This window comes from Anopheles bellator, chromosome 2, assembly GCF_943735745.2.
Source record: "Anopheles bellator chromosome 2, idAnoBellAS_SP24_06.2, whole genome shotgun sequence".
Lineage (NCBI taxonomy): Eukaryota > Metazoa > Arthropoda > Insecta > Diptera > Culicidae > Anopheles > Anopheles bellator.
Window position 1 is genome coordinate 52,673,889 of NC_071286.1, and position 15,566 is coordinate 52,689,454.

A 15,566-nucleotide genomic window follows, 5' to 3' on the forward strand; every position below is an offset into this window, starting at 1 on the left:
TTTACTATAAATATGAGGATTCAAACAAGCGAAATTGCCAAATCTGGGGCACTGAAAATCCTCAAACGATTGAAGAGAGGTCTTTATATCCAGAAAAGAAGACTGTATCATACGCATTATGGGCTGGCAACTTCATTTATTATTTATCATTATACCCAATTTATTCTAAAACGATGATGGGAGAACCACTACCGTCAATGCCAAGCGTCTTTTGAAGATATGGACTTATAATGTACGAGGGCTCGTATTTGGTTTCAGCAAGACGACATACAACATTCGCCAAATTATGGCCGATGCAATATCCGTAATGCGCATAAAAGTCATTGAAAATTATCTTATCAGAAAACCGACTGTTGCCATCAATACGGAGACGGTCATCTGAACGATATCGTATTTCACGCAAATGGCAAAGTAAACACGTTAAAACATTCGTTACTTAAAATATAATTCAGCGATTTTTTTAACTTGCTTTTTCAATCTAAAAAAATTAATAACCCTGTAGTACGTTGTGGACAGTGAGTGAACTTGAGTGCAAAATTTCAAATCGATGCTTAATACGGCTCTGTTCGTGCTAATAATATTTAAAAAAAAACTTATAATAACGCATCACGAGCTAAATGTAATTCCACTTCGCGAAGGTCTTTAAAACACCGTAAATGTTACTCTGACTAGCGATCGACAGGAAACAACAAGAACATCAACTAGAAACCTTGCCGCTAGATTCCGGAATCTCTTCTAAACGTACTAAATACCAAACAAATCCGCTACACACCGTTTGAAGCCGATGTAAAACACAAACCCCGCCAATGCGACAAGGAAATGTATTCCGAACGGAAGCGTTAGTGTGCAGAGGATAAATAAAAACAACCGTTTTACGAATCGAGCTTGTAGCACGCGCCACCACGACTAGGTTCCTGGGTCCTTGGCATAAACATTTTCCGCATTTCTCATATCAGCGCGGCAGTCTATCGTATTCTCCAATCTAATGAATTCAGCCTGCCGGTGGTGGATTAATTCTGCAATTTCTGTATCAAGATTCTCTTTATAAAAACCCTGGCACAGGAAATGGAATAGCTCACTTCGTTATTCCGCTATGCAATACGGAGGTGGCCAATGCTGCAGTGCAAAGGCTCGCGAGTAATCCCCATTTGTATGCATTTTGACATTTGTATAGCTCATTAGATCGGAAGTATTCTTGTTCTGTGCATTTCTGTGCATTAATGCACAAACGTGACGAATAGTTCATCTCGAGGTGCTCGTGATTTCTTACTCGTGCTATTGAATCTGCTGCACAACTTCCAACAGAAGCCATTGACATTGTCACGCTATTTACAGTTAGTCATTCTTCGCATACCGATTAACAGTCAGCTAACACTTCTCCACGACTTACGTTCGTCCCGCTCCATTCAGATACGACTCGAGAACTTCAATACCTCCAGCTGGTCGATGTGTTAATCACCGATCCGGCTCAACCACCTGAAAGCAAGTGACAAATCCGCAAATTCACACTCCTGTGTCAGAGTCTATCGGTAAAAGCGATCCGAGCCATCGAATCCCCCTGTGAGATAACCACAATCAAAATGAGTTCACCAAACGCCACGACGTCGTCCAACTACTGGGACTTCCTGTTCACCGAGCTGGCCGATCCTCGGACGAATCATTGGCCGCTCATATCGTCGCCCGTGCCCGGCCTGACCATCATTGCCAGCTACCTGTACTTTGTGCTCAACTTCGGACCCAAGTATATGGCCAACCGGAAGCCGCTACAGATGCAGAAAACCCTCGTCGTGTACAACTTCATCCAGGTCCTAGTCAGTGTCTACCTGTTTGCTGAGGTATGTCCCAGGTTATCGAACGCCCGCCGCGTACAGGACGGTCTAGTGAGTATTTTCTCCGCTTCCGACAGGGTCTTGATGGGGCATGGCTGCGGCACTACAGCTGGCGGTGTCAACCGGTGGACTTTGAGAACAATCCCGCTGCCATGAGGGTAAGTAGCGTTTGCTGCGAGCTCGGCCGATGATGCTGACGGTCACACGCCCGCCTTAGGTTGCCCGCGGTTGCTACATCTACTTCCTGGCCAAAATCTCCGAGCTCCTGGACACGGTGTTCTTCACGCTGCGGAAAAAGGACAACCAAATCACGTTCCTGCACCTGTACCACCACACGGTGATGCCGATGATCTCCTGGGGAGCCACCAAGTACTACCCCGGAGGGCACGGAACGTTCATCGGTTGGTTCTGCCACGAGCAGGTTGCCTGAGTGATGTCTATACCGGGAGTCTTCCATTTCGTCCCCATTACAGGTGTGATCAACTCGTTTGTGCACATCGTGATGTACACCTACTACATGATGGCCGCCATGGGACCCCAGTACCAGAAGTACCTCTGGTGGAAGAAGTACATCACTAACCTTCAGATGGTACGTCCGCGCACAGTGGGTTGAAGTCCCTCGGGCCCTCCATAACTTCCTCGTCCATTTTCGCCCACAACACAGGTTCAGTTCGGTATGGCGTTCGGCCACTCGGCCCAGCTCCTGTGGACCGACTGTGGCTATCCGCGCTGGTCCGTGTTCTTCACCCTCCCGAACGCCATCTTCTTCTACATGCTGTTCAACGATTTTTACAAAAAATCCTACGGTTCCAAAAAGGCTAGCCGAAACACTGCCGCCGCTGCCGTCCGGGACAACGAAACCAGCGACCCAACGGCCAACGGGAAGATCCCGGAAAACAACAATACCCTCGACGCGTTACCTAAAGTCCCCGCCACCAAAGTCGCCAGCAAAGACCTATGAGAGGGCCAGATGTGGCTGGCGTGGCGACTATGCTCAGACGTTTGCTCAGAATACCAGTTCACCTGCAGAATACCAGAAAGTGTGCGGAAAGGGTTCTTACTGCCGTGTCAAGTACCTTCGATGACTTTTTTTACTTCTTTTTGTGCGGAGAGTGTACCGAGCGGTGTAACCTGCGGCTGAAGGTGTGTAGGGCAGTGTGTAGGGTTCGTGACAGAGGGACACCGAGAGTCCGGTCCGCAGGTGGGCCGTGAGCCCGGACGCATCAGCCCTTCTCAGGTCCACGACGCTCAGGTACCGACACGCAGTGATCGATTCCGAATTGTGCGTGCGTGGTTAGGTAGCGATCTAGTTTCTAGCGACCTTCGACTTGTAAGTAATCTCGTTTTATAAAGAAATAAATTAATAATACAATACACAAAGACGCTGGTGGTGGGCGTTTCCGGCATATGCTTTCGTGCCGAACACTGAACATTCGAAATTACTTTTACTTTTCGGACCAGTCAGGCGCGCCCAGGAGGGAAAAGGTGAAATGGGTACTTCAAACGAGTCTAGACTCCGTGGCCGTGTCTCAAGGTCGTGTCTAAGCCGGAGTCCTCGCGTCGCCCAGCTGTGGCGTACAACTCGTTTAGGCAACGACGGGTTGTTCGCCTTGTTTCACTTTGTCACTGGCTTCGGACAATTCGGGTTGAGTCGAAAATTTAGTTACGTTCCTGTTCCAGCCACTCTGCCTTGCTCTGGATCCAAGTGGATCGATTACGCATGCGGTCGTCAGTCTCGGCTGGCTAATAGGCTAATACGTCGATTCTAGCAGCCGCCGACTCGAGTGGAATGTAGCTCTCTCGGCGCACCTTCCGCGAACTGGTTATGTGAAATGATGCAAAACAGCGACTTTTCGGTGCTCAAACAGGTTTTTATTTGGAAACCGCCGGATCGGTGAGTAAGACCGATCGGTGCCTTGCGATCCACCACTTGGACAGACGTCGTCAGGCACGGGCGATGATGGTCCGGCCAATAAAAAGTGTTTTTCTTCTGCCGGTATCTATGCGGCCACGTTATGCTCGAAATAGATCAACCCGTCGGAACGTTGGGAAACGTTTAATGGCGTGCCACGAATTCAATAAAGATGATGAGACACGAACCACACGAGTTTCCTTTATTGCAGTGATTCATTCATTATTCGCTAGCTAACGGATCTTATTCGATAACAGGGAGGTGGTTTCCTCAAAATAAATAGCGTTGGTTGGTTAATAATTTAAATATTGCTACACACCCGCGAGCCCCTCAGTCTCGCTTCATGGCCCGGCTCTGGTACGCCTTGCGATAGAAGTTAATGAACAGAAACAGGAAGATGGTAATATTGCTGACGAAAAAGTACGTTAGCGCCCGCGGCACCGCACACTGCATGCCGTTGATGAGCCCGAAATAGCACAGCATAATGCCGAACTGCAGCAACTGCAGTGTGGTCATGTAGCGCTTCCACCAGAGATACTTCTGGTACCGTGGCCCCAGGGCGGCTATCAGGTAGTACGTGTACATAATGATGTGCACGAACGAGTTGAGCACTCCGATGAAGGCGGCCTCCATTCCTGGCGGGAAATGGGAAGAAGAATTTTGGAACCCCCGAACAGTGGTCACGGTGAGAACAGGTGTCGGATTGCCAGTCGTCTTCGCCACACGTTCAACTTTCTTTGCGCCTGGCGCCCTTACCGGGAATGTACTTCAAGTAGAACCACGTAAAGAGCACCATTATCGTGTGATGGTACACGTGCAGGAACGAGACCTGATTCTGCTTCTTGCGCAGCACGAAGAAAACCGTGTCCAGCAGCTCGACGATTTTCAGCATCAGGTACATCCAGGCACCGTTCCATACCTTCGAATGCGCAGGGTAGTAATTATTAGTGTAAGAAAAGCGAAAGTAATACAATCCTTCTACCGAAGAACAATAGAGCTAGGTGTTCAGTGGTGAATATATTAAAGACCAGCTCAGTCGGCCCAACGCTTCTTGTAATTATCGGTAAACCAATATGTTGGTGCAAAAAAGTCGGACCACTGGTCGGCTTCATCAGTCAATCTCATTTGATTCGCCTGGTTCGGCAAGTCAATGGGCTAATCAAATAAATCGCCGGATTACTCGATCCCGACAGAAGCGCCGACTCAGCGGGCCACTGGTACTGGCGATTGTTAAGGGGGCAAAAAAAAATTCCAATCATATTATAATGTTGCCAAAAATTAACTTCCTCTCAGCAAATGACTGCACCATCCTTGGATGATCGGTAAAGATCAGCAACAGTAACGGGGTGGGCTAGGTTCGTTGGAATAATCCACACGCGTGTGTCCGCGAAACACACGGGAGATCGTCGAAGGAAGGAAGACGGATCGAAAGAAGCCGTCAAAAAAGGAGAAGCAAAAAATCGGCCCGTCTCAAGCGCTGCTCGTGCGTTCTTTATGGCGGAACGAAATTAATCACCGTAATGAGTTTCACCTCCGGAACCACGACAGACTTTGACCGGGGCTTCGTCGGGCGTCTTCCAAGTTTTCCACCTCGCGCCCAACGAAACGGCGCAATATGTTGAGGTTTTCCCCGGGACGCAGACGCTGAGCTTTAATTAATTATTTCGGCGCGATTTGGCGGTTTTTTTTTGTGGCTGGCACCTACCGTCAGCTGGAGTTCTTTGCTGACGCCCGTCATCGACGCACCGCACGTCAGCGACAGGTACCGGGAGAACAGTCCGGTAAAGAACGGGTAGAGGAAAAAGAAGCTGGACACGACGACCTGGACTGCGTTGTAGGCGATCAGCGTGAGCTTCAGCTCGTACGGCTTGCGCCGCTCCATCCAGCGCGGTCCGAACCACAGGACAAACAGCAAGTACAGGCCGGTGATGGAGAGCACCGGGCCCGGGCTCTGCATCAGGAACCAGCTGTCGATCAGGGGATCTGATGGGGATACAGACAACGAAACCGGTGTAACACTCAACCCGCCGGCGCCACAACCTGCCGAAATCACGTACCGGCTCCTTGGGAGAAGTTCTGGTACTGCACTGACATTCGTTCCACGTAGTTACTCATCGCTCTAGCAATCTGACACTCCGTTACGATCACCTCAACCCGGCTAGCTGTCGATCTGGTCCCTGTGGAGGCCCCCGGAGGCTCTTGAGGCTCTGCTGGCTCTGCTCGTGGTCGCACTCCGTCACAGACTGAACGGGAAGGTTTGTGTCTAGTGACCGGGTAAGGTTAGTCGGCCGTAAGACATTCCGGCAAGAAAAGTGAAATTTCGCAGCACCAGCACCGACAACCGCAACCTACGGTACGGGCGGTTGCTCCTCTTCTTCGCGCACGGAGAAATTATGGGACGAAAGCTCAACCACACACACAGCCACACACACGGGGGCGACGTAACGCCCAAACATAACAACCCTTTGCTTTGTGTTCCACACACACCCCTGACCCGCGATGGGACAAACGGCGACGACGGGGCGCCGACCGCAAGAAGGACGTGTGGTCGAGAAGTGGTGTTTACTTGTCCTTTTTTTGCCCTTGCCATTTCTGCACTCTTCTCCCACACACATACACCTGCATGGCCGGTTGCATGCAGTTTGCAGTGCGTTGCATCGGCGCCTCCTCGCGCTAATGTTGATTCTCTTCTTCGTCCGAAGAAAGTGGACGGAACTGAAAAAGGGGAAAGTTCATTACCTGCCCTCCAGCCTGGCCGTCTCTTCCATCTGCCGGCCGAGTGAAGAATTTGCCGCATTGTTATCCCGGGGACCATCGTTGTGATTGACTTACTGACTCCCGGCAGCGGTGACTCCTCTTGCGTTAGTCACCACCGCCGACGATATCTGCGGCCTCACGCCTGTCAGTGGGTGCCTTTATTATGCGGCCACCCCGAGCTGGCAGGACGAAGCTCTCCTAGGTCTGTGCGCTAGAGTGTCACGCCGTCCATTGTGTGGACACCTGTGGGCACTTTCTGAAAACAATTATTCATCAACTTTGCGCACTGATCGATGCTAAGCTTTCTCCATTAGGGCTAAAACGAGCCCAATGTCAAAGAGGGGAAGAAAAATGGGATACCACTGCCGTGTGGCGCGCCTTGACGTGGAACTGCCGATGGGACGATAGATTGTTGTTAACAATTAATGGACCTTTGGCCCCTTTGTGTGGGCACGATAAGATTTAGCAACAATTTGTCATATTTGTCAGTACGTGGCCGAACCGACAGTAGATGAAAGTCAAATCGATACGTTAATATGTGAAATGGTTTTGCCTGAAACTTTGTATGCTGAAATTGGTGGTTGCGATCCTCTCTAAAAAGCATTTTCTGGTGTACATTTTCGCTATTCCCGAACACAAAACTCACAGTGGAACTTAAGAGGATTAAATAAAACAAACAAAAACCAACAGAATTTAAACATTCCGAAGCAACGATCATCGATTGCGTAAAAATTGTACACAAGAAACCTCATACCGCATAAGGAGCAAAACTCGGCTATGACGTCGAACAGATCGATCAGAACAGAAAAGAAACAGAACAGCAGCGATCTAGGCGCACTGTTCACATTGTTTATGGTTTGAACCTAACCGTTTCAAAAGTTTTTGAAAAACCGCACGATCGAAACCGAGATTTTCTCTGTTTCTTTGTGTCAAATAACGACAGACCAATTACTTACACTATAATTTATCTAAATTAAACCGAGAAGGCGAAGGCTCGAAGGGTTGACCGAGACCGTGTCAGTAAACAACAACGCGCCGTATGAGTAAATAACTTATTTTCAATACAACCAAACAATATTTAATTATTGAATTAATAGCTCAATAGGTTATACGGATAATACAAGTCAGCGCAAACAGAACTATACCTACGTTATGAGAGACAAAGTTTAAAATAACTAAAACAAAATGTTGGAATTAATTTCGATAAAGGTACCTTCGCCTTGTACACCGCAGCGCTGTCGATAATTTCGAACAATGCTATTGAATCTTCGTGCATCTAGACCGAGCCTTTCTAATTTCAAATTCAAACGACGTGTCATTTTCTTGTCTTTCCTGCTGACAATATTCCTGCTTCGGTAGTGTTCAAACATTGTTTTTCGAAATCAAATAATGATAAATATGGTTTTGTGTATGGTTTTTCGAAATCAAATAATGGTTTGACTTCAAAATAATGGTAAAACATCAATGGTTAATAATGGTTAACATAATGGTTGTTTCGACCGAAACTCAAAATTGCTAACCTTCAACGAATGCTTCTTTGGCAGGGTAGCCCTATCCTTCAAATGACTATAAAAGAGAATAGTAAAATGAATTTAAAAGGATCAACAATTATTCATTTGGCCCGCTAATGCTACTATCGATTTCATACCACAAATTATTACAGCTAAGAAAGTTTAACTTCAGCAGTTCTTGCACTTCATAGCGCAGAACACGTTGACTACCTCTCGCTGTTCTTGCCTCTGAAGAAACAGTATCCACAATCAAATGTCCAGGGTAGGTCATTGCTGTGGAATTCACGTCGGCTATATTGATTTTCGGGTTCCAATCGCTACTAGAGGGAGTAACACGTGTATGGCGTGAGGCACAAAATGTTTCGCCTAGTACGTTTTCGCGGTGCTCCAAAACCCGAGAAGCTAATGCTTTATGGTTGGTAACTTTCAAATCACTAAGTTGTTTTCCGCTTCGTAACAACATTGCGTCGATCGCTCGACGACGACGAATTTCTTTTTGGCGGTAATATTGTTCAATTTCCTCGGCACGATCGGGGAACGTCGAAAGCTCTGATCTTACGTGGCGTGAATTGATACTTTCGGGCGAGTACTGATTGCTGATGGGAGACACTGGGAACATTGGCAGCATAATTCCAGAACGGCCAACAATTTTCCGGCCTATAGGGGTATCCCCAGCACTACTTGTATTAGTTTCATCGCTTAACAACGTTGATACGGGAGAAACGCAGTTCGCAGCGTTATCAGATCTTCGGACTGTTCCTACTACGGGTGATTCCTCTTCTGACTGGTAGCATGCTGTTGTTGTCTTTGAACTATTGGTCTCGACTAAACCAACTACGGGGTTAGGAAGTGCCATAGGGAGTTTTTTTGCAGCCTTCTGCAATTCGTAGTTTTTTTCAGATCCATTACCAATTGCAGGGTAATACATGGACACATGGTTATAGGTTTTGTCACCCATGCCAGCTACATCATCATTAATGTTTCGCGTTTCATTGAGGTTCATCATAGCAAGCTTTTCTTCAATCGCATCTTCGTACACTGTGAAGCTCTTCTGTGGACGTCGGTTGGATGAAGGCTTCGATTTTGCTTGATTGGAAACTCTTTTCTCTTGCGGAGCCAAGCATGGTTTTCGGGAAGGTTTATCCTGCACCACGAATGCAGCGTCTTTGCCACGAGCGAACTCATTGACACGCAAGTCTTAAAATAGAGCCAACAATTAATTTACCACGTACAACGTATGAAAAAACGGGTTTTCTAATACATACCCTGGAGTATTTTTCTTTGAGTAGAAGATATCGTGACAAATTGAGTGTTTTCTTTCTTCGCTGCTCCACCTTGGGATTTTTTAGATATGAGTTTTTGAGAGGAATTCATTTTTCCGATTCCAAAATTGAGAACTAAGTCTCAATTCACACACCGCAGTTACACTAATAAATCTACCACTTCCCCCTGAGGTGTTTAGCAGAAAAATGACCAACTTCGTGACTATCTAGAATCTTCACAGGAAACTACGATGCGTTGCCATGGAAACTGCCAAAGAGATAAAACACTGGTTCCGGTTTTAAGCAGGACATAAAGTACGCAGACTAAATATAATTTTAACTAACCTGTGCTAACTTTAGATCACGTGTCTTTAACCCAACGGGTATCAATATCTCCGTATTTAATATTTCAAAGAGTTTAACAACAAAGTATAAACGCTTGCTTTCATTGCTTGACCAATAGTAACTTTCAAAATTGATAATCCTGCAGTCAAATGTTAGAAAATATTTTGAGCATTATTTTTCTCGATGTAAATTGGAGGTTATGAATTTGATAGATCAACTGATCATCTAGCTCAACATAAAACAACAACACAGAAAATCAACATACGCAAAACACGGTTTTCGTCGGTTTTAATAAATTTTACCTTACGAAATTTATGAGTCTCCAAATGGCTACATCACACTAAACTATGGTGACCATTTTAATAGTTTATGTTTAGACTTACTAATATATGGTTAATCATGTATTGGTTAAGTATTGGTTAAGTTTCGTAAAAAAATGGGATTTTAATTTATTTCAAAAAATCCTTCTACGAGTTTTCCAACTTCGTTAAATCACATTTGATTTCCTTCAAAATTTTATATGTTAATCGTTTTAGCTGAAGTTAAACTGTTCACTGAAAGAGTTTATAAACTATTATGCAATTTGTGTTATATAAGAACAGCGCACTACTAATACTATAAAAGAACACGAAAAATTCAATTCAAATGAAGAGTAATGCAACTCAACCCATCTCAAGTGTTAACCGCAGCCCGGGTGCGACAAAATAACTCAAAAGACTATTGAGTAATTACATTAGAACGCATTTTTCATTTAAAAAAAATACCGTCGGCAACCGTTTTAATAGAACCGTTCAAAATTTCGTCACCAATGAATTCGCTCATCAGCACCTGGTCCTCCGCCACTATCGTTGAAAACTATAAATGCCACTTTCCGGTGCGGTCACATCATCAATGTGTAATTCGCTCATCGCTCACACCGAGGACAGGCAAAAAAGGGGGCCCCCACTTCGCCACCACCAACCCTTCGCGAGTTTCACCCGGGCCGAGTGGCCACTCGAGCAGCGAAAATCCGCCCATCGGTGTATGTGTGCGTGCGTTCACACCACAAATCGGTCGGCCCGTTGGCAAATTGTACCGAGTTTCCATTCACGCTCTACCTATTCCGATGCCACAAACGTTTTTCCGTTCGATTTTTCTAACATCACCGCGGCGTGGCAATGGCCTGCGTGGGCTGGTCGATAAATTGTCCCGTCCCCGCAGTTCGGTATCTCGGCTCCTGGGAAACCCATCACGTTCGCAAGGACCCGGACAAGCCCGACCACCGGGATGGGACGAAGGTGCACAATGGGTGCAATTGATGTAAATAACCACTTGATGCCGATTAGCAGTCGATGGTAGGAAAAGTTGCTCACTTATCTGTCCCTGCGACGGACGAGGGCTTCAAATGTGCGCGAAAAAAGCTCCCGGTCCCCCTGGGGGATGTGGCAGATGAGCCCTCCGTGGTGATCCGGGATAGAAATGTTCCCGACGTCGGACACCGGTCGGTCCGTCGATCTAGTCCTTGTCCGGTCTTGGACCGCACATCGCCAAAAGCCGTCTCCGGAGGGCACTCTAATCTCGCGAATCGTTACACCGCACCGTTGAAGGACTTGGCAGCGAACAAAACAATTGAAAGCAAAATGTTGTCAACATGAAATGGAGATTACAAATGGCCTCCCGGAGGTGGCGGGGGACTCGTCGGCCTCGAACGCAAAAAGCACCAGAAGCGACAGGCACTACGGGCCAGCACTACGGATGGCCCTTGTAATGGTGCCAATTTTCAAAAGCCGTCGCTGTTACTTCGGTCGCTTCGGTGTGTAAGGACTGTTGGAACGCTGCCATGTTCGGAACCACGGTGCGGTGCAGAGGTAATCGTTCACCAGCAATCAATAGGGATGTCCTTGTGCCGACGCCAAAGATCCAGGGCACACGACGACGCACGACGCTCTACCACAGGTCACACAACCCACAATCGTCCTGGTGGTCTGCGAGACACGGTGGGCTTCAGCCTCCGACAGCACGCTGTTCCGGAATGGTGATAAGACTTTTGTCACTGCATGAAGCAGGTGGTCCGAGAGAATTAGAGTTTAGTGTTCGCATAATCCGGAACGAATCGAACAGACGGGAACATGGATCGCTCGCTCCGACGCGCCAATGCAGCTGAGGTCACTAATCTTAAGGCATTTTCGATGTTTCCCTGACGGAGTGCGACGGAGGAACCCTTGGCCCGGGGGGAGATGCAGCTAGGTTGGCACCAACTGTTATTAATTGTACCACACTGTTGGGGCCGTTGTTGGCACATCAGAAACGTCGTCGAGACATGTGATGGGCAAACAACGAGGTCGCAGCCGGCAAGAATCTGGACTTCCAATGCCGGAGTGCTGAGGATGTCTTTTCGTTGGTGCAAATATTTCAAATCGGGCTACAAATATTAATTGGATTTCCTCACTAACAATCGCTGGCCGATACGGAACTCCACGTGGTTCCGCGTACTAAAATGCAACAAAGTTTCGAAGTATCGGTTACTTTATTGGCGTGTTGTGAAGCGAAATTATAATTTCCAAGATAACACCGCCCATTGGAATTCTCCCATTAATTCTAAGCGCAAGTCACCAGCGTTTGTTAACTAGTTCTCGTGTGTGAAAGTCGAACGCATGCTCATGAATTCGCTTCGCGTACAAATCTGCACCTGAAAACCGTAGCCCTGACTAATTCGGGTCGACTCGCTTAGAGAGCCCCATTAAAACTGAAATGACTTTGCACCACATCCCCTCCATTGAAGCGAGAAATCTCAGACTCAGAAACGGCTACTGGTATAAAAGTCGATAACCACACTTCTTTCTCCAGATTCTCCGACTGCGACTTGGAACATCGGACACAGGTGGACACTGTTTTCAAGATGCGCCCGCGTTTTGAGCATTTCGTTCTGTTGACAGCCACCGTCCTAGCGGTCACATCTGTTGAAGGATTCCCTCGTGTAGCATCACCGGCACCGGCCAAACCAGGATGCTTTCTGGTGACGAACGGGAACCGCTATCTCGATTACAGCACCTTCGTCAATGCCAACAACAATCTCCACCTGGCCGTCCTGCTGCCCAACCGAACGGAGTCAGCCGTGTGGAAGGTGTTACCTATCGCGGAACCCTCGTTCCGGCTATGCAACGCCCAGACAGGCCGGTTCTTGATGGTGGACGACGAAGACCTCACATACGTAGCAGGGCGTAAGCAGATGGCAGCGTTCCCGCCGGAATCGTTCATGTTTGCTCCATACTTTCGCGACTACCCGAAGGACTGGGAGGAACTGATCACTAGCCGGCTCAAGTCGTACCAGCTTTGCATCAACCCGGCCGCGGAGTACAACAGTGACCCGCTGATCATAGCGTCTCCGAATAGAACGACCTTTACCGAGTACTTCGACTGCAACTGGAACTTCCAGTCGGTAAAGTGCCCCCGGCCGAACTATTGCTAATAGCGCCGATGACCCTGAGCGGTAGTGGCGGTAATAAAAATCCAGATCTGTGGCACGATATCGGAAGCGTGTCAGTGCAAACTTGCACGGCTTGAATGCACTCACGCGGGCAGCGGTGTGTTGTTTTGTGTGCATATCACCGGAACCATTTCACTCTGTTCGAGCCCCGGGCTCGTCTATTTACCTACGATGATCATCATCTGCCGGCGGTGCCCATCACTTACCGCTGACACTTGCAATAACATCAGCGTACTTCATTCCCCTTGGGTCCACAGTTCAGTCGGCCAGTACAGCTTATCCACAGCTTCATCATCATCGACAGTACTCTCCACCAGGCGTATCAAAGCTAGTGGCGCAATCAGAACAGCATTCTATATAAAAGTGTGTCCACTTGCGTAGACCACTCCATTTGGTCTAACAGAAACAGAGAGAGAGTGTTGTGCGTTCGTAGCCACGAAGCCTTCCTAGTGTTCATACCCATCACTGCCATGATCGTGGTGCCCTCAGGACCCGGTGTGCTCAGTGTTCTGTGTCTCTTGGCCGTGGTTGCTCCCGGAAGTTCCACGTACCCGCAAAACGACGGCTGCCGGTCCGGCGGTTGTATCACGCAGCAAGGCTGTGTTCCACGGTACAGCCGTTCCAGCACGGCCCTCTACTGTCAGCGGTGCGTCATCGAACGTTGCCAAACCCAAACGGAGTCCACGAGACCCCGGCAAATCTGCTATCACATCACCTCACTTGCCAGTGGCCAACGGTTGGCAGCGGTGGAGAACTACGACAGTCGGTTGCGCCAGCCTCGGTATGCCTCGGTCGTGGCCAGCGATCGAACCGATGTGCAGGGCCACGACAAATGGCATCTATTTTTGGGGCCCGCCAACGACTACTACATTCGTAACTTCCGCACGGGCGAGTATCTGAGGGCGAACGACAACAACTTTGCGTATCTGGCCCAGGGTCGTCCGACCGATGAAAGCTTCCTCTTCAAACCACGCCTGGTCCAGGGTGCCTGGACGTGTGTGCTGCTTCAGTCGGTCTGCTACGGTGGCTATCTCTACGGTGAGCGATACTCGGCCACCAGCAACTATGTGCTCCTGACTCCAGATCTCCAGCGGTGCTACCAGGAAAGCCTGTGGAGCATTACCTCGGTATACTGTTGAGTGGTCCCGTTTTTTCGTCGTGTAACTTAATTGTGTTCAACAAACATTCAGCATTTAATTTAGGGACTTGGGGACCATTCGGATATAAAACAAAATTAATCACAGTTTATTTAACGCTGTTTAGAGTGAAAATAAACCAACGTACTTGTTCGTCTTGTCGATCTCCGTTCGCTCTTCAATGGACAATCTGAAATGCAAGCTGACGACTGGTTATTGTCACGAACGATCTTTTATTCGATATTTCCTGTTTTAGATTTTTGTCGCCAATTTTTTTTAGAAAGTTAACGTGTTTTTCAATCCTCGAAGCACTTCCAAAAACATTTTTCTTTCGAAACCGTCTCCTCAACCGTATCGTAGCATCGTCCTTTTTGAACAGACCTTGGAGATCTCTAAACTCTTCTAAAATAGCACATAAAAGGCTCTTCTCGACGAGTTATGTCATTAGTTAAAAAAATTACCTCTTTTTTATAAAACATAATTCCAAACTAGTTCCTGATGTTGTTCTTATGTAAATTCCGGACAGGAATTCATTAGATACCGCCGCTGGTCCATGCTCCAACATAGCGATGTTCCCTGCGCCAGGCTGGCGCGTTGCCAAAACGGTAAAAAAGACAATTTGTTCCGCCCCGTCACACTGCTCAGAAGTCAATTAAAAGAAGCCTAACGATTCTTGTTTTGCCACCACTAAGCTGCAGAACTAGAACTTACCCCCCAGAAGTGCCAGCCACGAGAGCCAGCCGCTTTCGCGACACGTCTGAGGACTTTAGCTGCCAGCCGCTTTCTAGCCATTCCGTTCCAGGCAGCTTCCGAAAGGCTGACCCCAACACGGCCGGCATTCCGGCCAACGGCAAATTTGTACAGGGAAATAACCGTTCGGCGGCGAAAAAAGGCACGCCGAAATCACACCGAAACCCAGCGTAGCGTAAAAATCTCATTTTATGCAACGATGATGCAACACCGGACCGGACCTTTCCTGTTGCAATTCGATGTCCCAGTGCCCCGGCCCGGCCATTTCGGATCGCTTTAATGCGTCTTCTGCAACTATGGTGCCGAACTTCTTGCCCGTCTAGGACTAGGAAAGGGCCCAGTGTCCTAGGAGGACGTCCCGAGATGTGACACGTAAATTCATAACGAGTGTTTTTGGGAGGCACAAAAAAACTGGGCCACAATGAAAACACAAAAACACACCCTGAAAACAGTGCGCTGGAAATGACGGAGACTGGAAACTAATTAAATTTCCACAAAACTTTCTGCTTCCTTTGCGCGTGGCGTGTGTTGGCCTCTGTCTTCTCGAGACTGCTCCACGTTACTTTACTGCACGTTTCCGGACTTTTGCTAAGAAACA

At 47.8% G+C, this 15,566-nt stretch overlaps 3 protein-coding genes across 3 annotated transcripts; 2 read left to right on the forward strand and 1 right to left on the reverse strand.

The window, feature by feature from the left end:
- The first annotated feature begins 1,544 nt into the window (after window positions 1-1,544).
- LOC131207701 (elongation of very long chain fatty acids protein AAEL008004) lies at window positions 1,545-2,790 on the forward strand. The gene is made up of 5 exons (XM_058200328.1): window positions 1,545-1,835; window positions 1,907-1,987; window positions 2,047-2,230; window positions 2,303-2,418; window positions 2,494-2,790. Exons 1-5 carry the CDS (start codon window positions 1,581-1,583, stop codon window positions 2,788-2,790), a joined length of 933 nt encoding a protein of 310 aa, XP_058056311.1. The 5' UTR covers window positions 1,545-1,580.
- Window positions 2,791-4,071: 1,281 nt separating this feature from the next.
- LOC131211486 (elongation of very long chain fatty acids protein 4) lies at window positions 4,072-5,856 on the reverse strand. The gene is made up of 4 exons (XM_058204974.1): window positions 5,799-5,856; window positions 5,447-5,724; window positions 4,498-4,660; window positions 4,072-4,376 (listed from the first exon to the last, which is right to left on the reverse strand). The coding sequence occupies exons 1-4, from the start codon at window positions 5,854-5,856 to the stop codon at window positions 4,072-4,074; spliced, it is 804 nt and encodes a 267-aa protein (XP_058060957.1).
- Window positions 5,857-13,495: 7,639 nt separating this feature from the next.
- Window positions 13,496-14,268, forward strand: LOC131211487 (uncharacterized). The gene has a single exon (XM_058204975.1). It carries the CDS (start codon window positions 13,553-13,555, stop codon window positions 14,219-14,221), a length of 669 nt encoding a protein of 222 aa, XP_058060958.1. The 5' UTR covers window positions 13,496-13,552; the 3' UTR covers window positions 14,222-14,268.
- Window positions 14,269-15,566: the final 1,298 nt, after the last annotated feature.

What these genes read in the sequence shown, in the direction of transcription:
- LOC131211486 (XM_058204974.1), bottom strand. Translation starts at nt 5,856, where the DNA reads ATGAGTAACTACGTGGAACGAATGTCAGTGCAGTACCAGAACTTCTCC. An exon ending in GAACTTCTCCCAAGGAGCCG is followed by an intron (nt 5,725 to 5,798) that starts GTACGTGATTTC and finishes TATCCCCATCAG; the next exon opens with ATCCCCTGATCGACAGCTGG. An exon ending in GCAAAGAACTCCAGCTGACG is followed by an intron (nt 4,661 to 5,446) that starts GTAGGTGCCAGC and finishes GCGCATTCGAAG; the next exon opens with GTATGGAACGGTGCCTGGAT.
- LOC131211487 (XM_058204975.1), top strand. Translation starts at nt 13,553, where the DNA reads ATGATCGTGGTGCCCTCAGGACCCGGTGTGCTCAGTGTTCTGTGTCTC.
- LOC131207701 (XM_058200328.1), top strand. Translation starts at nt 1,581, where the DNA reads ATGAGTTCACCAAACGCCACGACGTCGTCCAACTACTGGGACTTCCTG. An exon ending in AGGGCACGGAACGTTCATCG is followed by an intron (nt 2,231 to 2,302) that starts GTTGGTTCTGCC and finishes TCCCCATTACAG; the next exon opens with GTGTGATCAACTCGTTTGTG. An exon ending in ACATCACTAACCTTCAGATG is followed by an intron (nt 2,419 to 2,493) that starts GTACGTCCGCGC and finishes CCCACAACACAG; the next exon opens with GTTCAGTTCGGTATGGCGTT.